Genomic DNA, 7,757 nt, shown 5'->3' with positions numbered 1-7,757 from the left:
TCTTTTGACGACAAGACTAACTTGGTTATGGTGGTTACTTTAGGAGTTTAGTATCTCCGTTACTACACCTAGTACTTATTGTTAGACAGTACAACTGTTGCAAATGTTGTGCAACCCTTTGAAGTATGAGCTCATCAAACATATTGGTGTTGGTGCTATTTTTTGTGAGTTGGTGTGCAGGATTGTTGCTCTTTAGTATGTGCCTTTCGAGTTACAGTTGTCGAATTTGTTTATGAAGGCCCATGCTAAAGCACGTCACGGCTTTGGTCTGTTCAAACTCAGTGTTGTAGATTTACAATATTTAGACCTGTACCCTTTGTATTTTCCTCTATAAGGTTTTTTTTTGCTTATTGTACCGGGGCCTATGGCCACCTAAAAATACAAGTTCTAACAAATCGCGTACCTAATCCTCAAAGTAATATGATACAGCAGCAAAGTGGCCTGCCTTATAGCTTGATCCCTGGGGGTGCTTCATATCATTGGTACAAGCATAGCAATGATATATCTCCCGAATCACGCGCGAGCTCCGAGCAACATCACGACGTCCAGCTGTAAAACAATTCATGAGATGTCTAAGCAATTTTCAACTAAGCAAACTAGAAGATCTAAAAATACTTACTGGTTTGTTTCTTCTCATCAAGAAAATGGAAAGACGTGAGAGCCATTGCGTTAACTCGCCGTCCAACATGTTTGAGCTCAGCAAAAACAAGCACTTTAGGATCGTTCTTCTTTGGGCCATTCTTAGCATTAGCATAGAAGTTCACATGGGCGTAATCGTAAGATCGCTCATGAAATATTGCTCCATCTATTGCCTCAACAAGTGAATACTTAACCTGGCCATTGTCACGAATAAAAACAAGCTCAACAAGTATGACAGTACACACAAGTTTCAACATCTATACAATTGGTAAAGAAAGCAAATAATTTTATAAAACATTGACCAACACATTTATCTTAATCATTAACATTCACTCCCTCTCTGAAATGAAACATAGTGAAGAGGACAGTCCTTGTTATAACTTAGTAGTAGTTGTAGTAGTAATAATAATAATAATAATAATAATAATAATAATAATAATAATAATAATAATAATAATTTCTCAATCTTTCATATTTGGTTCTCCCATTGCTGTGCATGGGAACATTGACTCCACCAAAGGTACAATTGTCCAGTTAGTCATCTTATGTGCTATGTTATCTTTGGTTTCTCTTACTCAGCTTATGTTTTGTTATTGTGTTATTAAGTTCACTATCAAATTTGTCAGCTTGGACATGGGGGAAATGTTTTTTCTGAATATGGATTTTAGTTGCGGCATTACACGTGTTGCTTTAGTAATACAAATTCTGCTGTCGTATTTCACTGTGATATCCTAAAAGGAACCTTTTCTTCTTGCGGCCTGTGTGCAGCACATAGTAACATGGTTCTATTAAAGTTACTTGAGTGGCAGATAAGGTTTTATCGGAGTCATACATTAACAAGTTCTGTAGTAGCCTTAATTGAACAAATCACACTCTTGTACCAAAGAACCTTAAATATATATATTTACCTTATTGTTTTTGTTTTTGTTGTAACGTTTCAGAGCTAACTCAGCGAATCGATTCGTCTGCTTTCGGTAACGCTCTTCACGCGCTGCTTGATCGAAGTTGGCTGGCTCACACCAGTTCTCCACCACAGCACCCATAAAGTCATCCACCAGCGCATTATATGAATGATCTTCCTGTTTGCCGTCTGGTTCCCTATTTGGATAACTGGTTCAGCACATAACTAATATGATGGACAAGAAACACCGGCAGATTACTCACATTCAGGGAACATCTGCTAGCTACTAAAAAATGACACTAGGCAAGTAAAACTGTTTCCAATGTGTATAAAAAAACCAGAACATCATGGTCTTTTGATTGCACTAGTCCAATCATAGAGTTGATATAACAAGTTTGTTTCCTATCTAGTGTAGAACATATCTGCATCCTTAAATGAGGCCCATACAAATCTGATACAAAGTTTTGTAAATTGTACCTGTCAGTGATCCCTGGACCATCAGAGACGCCGTATTGCCCAAATCTTATCCTCTGATCATCCTCGTAACAGTATCTGCGTCAACAACCACAGGAAGCTTGAAACACAGAGCCAAACAAGTAAAAAGATACTCCCTCCGTTCCTAAATACAAGTCTTTTTAGACATTTCAAATGAAAACATACAAATATACGTAGATATATTTTAGAGTGTAGATTCACTTATTTTACTTCGTATATAGTCACTCGTTGAAATCCCTAGGAAGACTTAATATTTACAAAGGGAGGGAGTATATACTAGTCCCAGGAACAGGAGGTAGATAATCACATGGGACTGTCAGGGCAGTCAAGGGTCGTGCTGCCATCATCCATCAGAGGCGGAGCCAGCGCGCTCGAAGAGCCGTCTTCGAACCGAGACCACTTGGCAGATGGCGAGCCAGCTTTGCGTGCCGACTCAAGGCGAGGGCTGCGGCTGCGCTCACGCCGGTGGTGGTGCTTGCGGCGCGGCTCTACGTGGTGACGGACTAGGCCGCTGGTGCGGTGCATGGGAGGTGTCAGCGGAGCGTTGCGAGAGGCGGAGCGGCGCCGTCGCTGGCTGGAGCTCACGCGGAATTCGGACGGCGAGGGGCTGTCGATGCCGCGAAAGGGCGGCCGGGAGTTATCGCGCAAACCGTCCATGCCGAAGCCTCCGCGGCGATCGGGTGTGTGTCGTGCGCGTGGTCATGGTGGGAGTGGGGAATTGATGAAGGTTTGCCTTGGCTGAGTTGGCTTCTTCTCCGATAGGGAAACAGAAGTAGGATTAGTTTTTGGTTCAAAAAAGAAAGAAAGAAGAAGCAGGATTTCCTTTCGGAAGCAGGCTGGCGGCTGGTAGCGGCGGAGTGTCGGTAGAGTACTCTGTGCGCTAATGGCATATGTAGCTGTCCCTTAAAATTTTGCTTCTCAGCTGTCCGGGCGAGTCCGTTTTAAATCCTGATTAGAAGGGTTGGGCGTGCTTTGCCGCGCCGTTGAATTTGTTAGGGTTCTTAAATTTCTTTACGCACTCTATTTCAAAATATATGATGTATTACTTTTTTGAAAAGTCTAAACTCTTTAAATTTGCTTAAATTTATAGAGAAATATATCAAAATTCATAATATCAAATCGGTGTTATTAGCTGTCTCATGAAATGAATTTTCATTTTGTTTTATTTAATATTGTCGATGTCGATATTTTTGGCTCTGAACTTGGTCAAAGTTAAAGAAATTTGATTTTCCAAAAAACTATTAACCCTTATATTTTGAAATTGATGGAATATTTAGGTTGGCTAGTGGGGGAGACGACGGAGTGTGTTTTATGTTTATTTATAATGCGGTTATTTGGTAGGCCTTTCGCGCTATGATTATGTGCTATCCGCTAATTAACCCATATTTATGTGGGAATATTTTTTCATCGGTGGTTTCATGTACTGTATTGTGCTATAGTATCATATGGTGACGCTTTTTTCTAGGTGATGGGAGTCTTTGCGTGGTTGATATATTTTTATAGGCCGGTTGCTGCTGATTGATTTGAAAAATCGTTGGCCTGATCAAAATCGTAAATCAAATCCAAAATTGAATACCCCAATCGAACAAAAAAGCTTTAAAATTAGGGAACATAGAGAATTAAAATAATTAAATGGGAGAGCCCCTTGAGAAATTGTTGACCCAGTCAAAATAGAGTGACACAATTCTAAATTGTAGCTTCAATTAATTGTGAAGATTTAAAAATTAGAAAGCATAATGTTTTGTATAAAAGTTTTGATAAATTGTTGACCCAGTCAAAATTGGGTGACCAAATCTCAATTGGAGACCTCAACTGATTGTGAGGTCTCCAATTTTAGGGAGCTTAGTGATATAGTATATTTATACATGCATGTAATCATACTAACAAAAGGGCCCGTGCGTTGCAGAGGGAGATTTTTTTTCATAATCTCCAATGGCCATGACTATATTTTGTTGCATCACCGAGATGCAGTATCACTCTCAATTTCGTAAAATTATGAACATGTTTTAAAACTCGTGCACATATCTAAAATCGTGATCATTTTTCAAATCCATGAACACTTTTTCAAATTTTCGAACATTTTCTAAAATCAAGAACATTTTCTGAATTTATGAACGTTAAATACAATTTGCAAACATTTTTTAAAATGGTGAATATTTTTTGAATCGACGATCATTTCTAGAATTGAAGAATATTTTTTTGGAAATTGGTGGCACAATTTTTTAATATCATGAACATCCTTTTGATTTAGCAAAAGGGCCCGTGCGTTGCAACGAAAAAAAATCATGACCATTTTGATGCATCACCGAGATACACTATCGCTCTCATTTTCATGAAATTCTGAACATTTTTTTAAATCATGAGCATTTTTTTCAACTCATGAACATATCTGACATCGTGAACATTTTTCTAATTCACGAACATTTTTATAGATTTTTGAACATTTTCCAAAATCATGAACAGTTTATACTACTCCCTCCGTTCCAAATTACTCGTCGTGTTCTAAAACCACGACGAGTAATTTGGAACGGAGGGAGTATTTGCAAACATTTGTCTTAATTTTGAACATTTCAAAAATATTTTTCTTGAATAGGCGAACATTTCTAGAATCGACGAGCATTTTTTTGGAATTGTTTGGTGGAACAATCTTTGAAATTCATGAACATTTTTTCGATTTAATTAATATTTTTTGAAATTCATGATCATATTTTGAATCAGCGAACATTTTATGAATCAATAATTTTTTTTGTAAGTTACGAACAGGTTATGTAAGTTATGAACACAGGGGAATATTTTTTGAACTGGCAATTTTGTTCAATTTCATTAACATTTTGAATACACGATATTTTTAGATAAATATTAACATTTTTTGATATTACAAACATTTTTTTTAATTTTTTTAATTTTTTTTGAATATGCGCACATTTTTTAAAAAGCACAAACATTTTTTGAGTCCACAAACCTTTGTGAATTATCAAACATTTTATTTCAAAATTCTCATTTTTTTAATGCTCGGAACATTTTTGAATTATCAAATTATTTAAATGAGAAAAAAATATGAAATCTAAAAAACAGGCCGCCTGGACATAGGCCGGCCCATATAGGCGGTGTTTCTTCTCCCAGCGCGCAGAGCACAGTATAAAAGGTTACAACTGGGCCAGTCCATGCAGGGATTTCTCTGTGTGAAACATTTTTATCACTTATAGGTGGCATCGGTTGGTAATATTTTACAAGTTTGGGGGCAATTTTGATGACGGACGACCAGAAGCAATAGCCCCTTAATTATTAGGTAAAGATTTCTCACTTTGTCATTAAATTGTCCAGTCATATGCATATAATTGATGAGAATGAAAAGAGAGAAAAGAGAAAGAATATGGCTTTGGCCGTCGACGCAGTCAACAACGGTCTGAAGGAAATATGCCCTAGAGGCAATAATAAAGTTATTATTTATTTCCTCATATCATGATAAATGTTTATTATTCATGCTAGAATTGTATTAACCGGAAACATAATACTTGTGTGAATACATAGACAAATAGAGTGTCACTAGTATGCCTCTACTTGACTAGCTCGTTGATCAACGATGGTTATGTTTCCTAGCCATAGACACGAGTTGTCATTTGATTAACGGGATCACATCATTAGGATAATGATGTGATTGACTTGACCCATTCCGTTAGCTTAGCACTTGATCGTTTAGTATTCTGCTATTGCTTTCTTCATGACTTATACATGTTCCTATGACTATGAGATTATGCAACTCCCGTTTACCGGAGGAACACTTTGTGTGCTACCAAACGTCACAACGTAACTGGGTGATTATAAAGGTGCTCTACAGGTGTCTTCAAAGGTACTTGTTGGGTTGGTGTATTTCGAGATTAGGATTTGTCACTCCGATTGTCGGAGAGGTATCTCTGGGCCCACTCGGTAATGCACATCACTATAAGCCTTGCAAGCATTGTAACTAATGAGTTACTTGCGAGATGATGTATTACGGAACGAGTAAAGAGACTTGCCGGTAACGAGATTGAACTAGGTATTCAGATACCGACGATCGAATCTCGGGCAAGTAACATACCGATGACAAAGGGAACAACGTATGTTGTTATGCGGTTTGACCAATAAAGATCTTCGTAGAATATGTAGGAGCCAATATGAGCATCTGGGTTCCGCTATTGGTTATTGACCGGAGACGTGTCTCGGTCATGTCTACATAGTTCTCGAACCCGTAGGGTCTGCACGCTTAAAGTTAGATGACGATCAGTATTATGAGTTTTGTGTTGTGATGTACCGAAGATAGTTCGGAGTCCCGGGTATGATCACGGACATGACGAGGAGTCTCGAAATGGTCGAGACATAAAGATTGATATATTGGAAGCCTATATTTGGATATCGGAAGTGTTCCGAGTGAAATCGGGATTTTACCGGAGTACCGGGGGTAACCGGACCCCCCCGGGGGAAGTAATGGGCCTATTGGGCCTTAGTGGAGAAGAGAGAGGGCAGCCAGGAGGTGGCGCGCGGCCCTCCTTGCCCCAGTCCGAATTGGACAAGGGAAGGGGGCGGCGGCCCTCCTCTCCTTCCTTCTCTCCACCTCCTCCTTTCCCCCTTCTCCTACTCCTACTAGGAAAGGAGGAGTCCTACTCCCGGTGGGAGTAGGACTCCCCCTTGGCGTGCCCTCCCTAGCCGGCCGCCTCTCCCCCCTTGCTCCTTTATATACAGGGGCAGGGGGGCACCTCTAGACACACAAGTTGATCTGTTGATCTGTTGATCTATTCCAGCCGTGTGCGGTGCCCACTCCACCATATTCCACCTCGGTCATATCGTAGCGGTGCTTAGGCGAAGCCCTGCGTCAGTAGCAACATCATGACCGTCACCATGCCGTCGTGCTGACGGAACTCTCCCGTGAAGCTCTGCTGGATCGGAGTTCGCGGGACGTCATCGAGCTGAACGTGTGCTGAACTCGGAGGTGCCGTACGTTCGTACTTGGATCGGTCGGATCGTGAAGACGCACGACTACATCAACCGCGTTGTGCTAACGATTCCTCTTTCGGTCTACGAGGGTACGTGGACGACACTCTTCCCTCTCGTTGCTATGCATCACCATGATCATGTGTGTGCGTAGGAATTTTTTTGAAATTACTACGTTCCCCAACAGTGGCATCCGAGCCAGGTTTTATGCGTAGATGTTATATGCACGAGTAGAACACAAGTGAGTTGTGGGCGATACAAGTCATACTGCTTACCAGCATGTCATACTTTGGTTCGGCGGTATTGTTGGATGAAGCGGCCCGGACCGACATTACGCGTACGCTTACGCGAGACTGGTTCTACCGACGTGCTTTGCACATAGGTAGCTGGCGGGTGTCAGTTTCTCCAACTTTAGTTAAACCGAGTCTGGCTACGCCCGGTCCTTGAGAAGGTTAAAACAACACTAACTTGACGAACTATCGTTGTGGTTTTGATGCGTAGGTAAGAACGGTTCTTGCTCAGCCCGCAACAGCCACGTAAAACTTGCAACAACAAAGTAGAGGATGTCTAACTTGTTTTTGCAGGGCATGTTGTGATGTGATATGGTCAAGGCATGATGCTATATTTTATTGTATGATATGATCATGTTTTGTAACCGAGTTATCGGCAACTGGCAGGAGCCATATGGTTGTCGCTTTATTGTATGCAATGCAATCGCCCTGTAATTGCTTTACTTTTATCACTAAGCGGTAGC

At 40.5% G+C, this 7,757-nt stretch overlaps 1 protein-coding gene across 1 annotated transcript; it reads right to left on the bottom strand.

The window, feature by feature from the left end:
- Positions 1-246: 246 nt before the first annotated feature.
- Positions 247-2,848, bottom strand: LOC109738195 (uncharacterized). Its single transcript, XM_020297293.4, has 5 exons — positions 2,343-2,848; positions 2,018-2,092; positions 1,548-1,737; positions 620-833; positions 247-549 (listed from the first exon to the last, which is right to left on the bottom strand). The coding sequence occupies exons 1-5, from the start codon at positions 2,690-2,692 to the stop codon at positions 404-406; spliced, it is 975 nt and encodes a 324-aa protein (XP_020152882.1). The 5' UTR covers positions 2,693-2,848; the 3' UTR covers positions 247-403.
- Positions 2,849-7,757: the final 4,909 nt, after the last annotated feature.

Source organism: Aegilops tauschii, chromosome 1 (assembly GCF_002575655.3).
Source record: "Aegilops tauschii subsp. strangulata cultivar AL8/78 chromosome 1, Aet v6.0, whole genome shotgun sequence".
NCBI lineage: Eukaryota > Viridiplantae > Streptophyta > Magnoliopsida > Poales > Poaceae > Aegilops > Aegilops tauschii.
The sequence above is the reverse complement of the archived record's forward strand: the minus strand, read 5'-3'. Positions and strand labels throughout refer to the sequence as shown.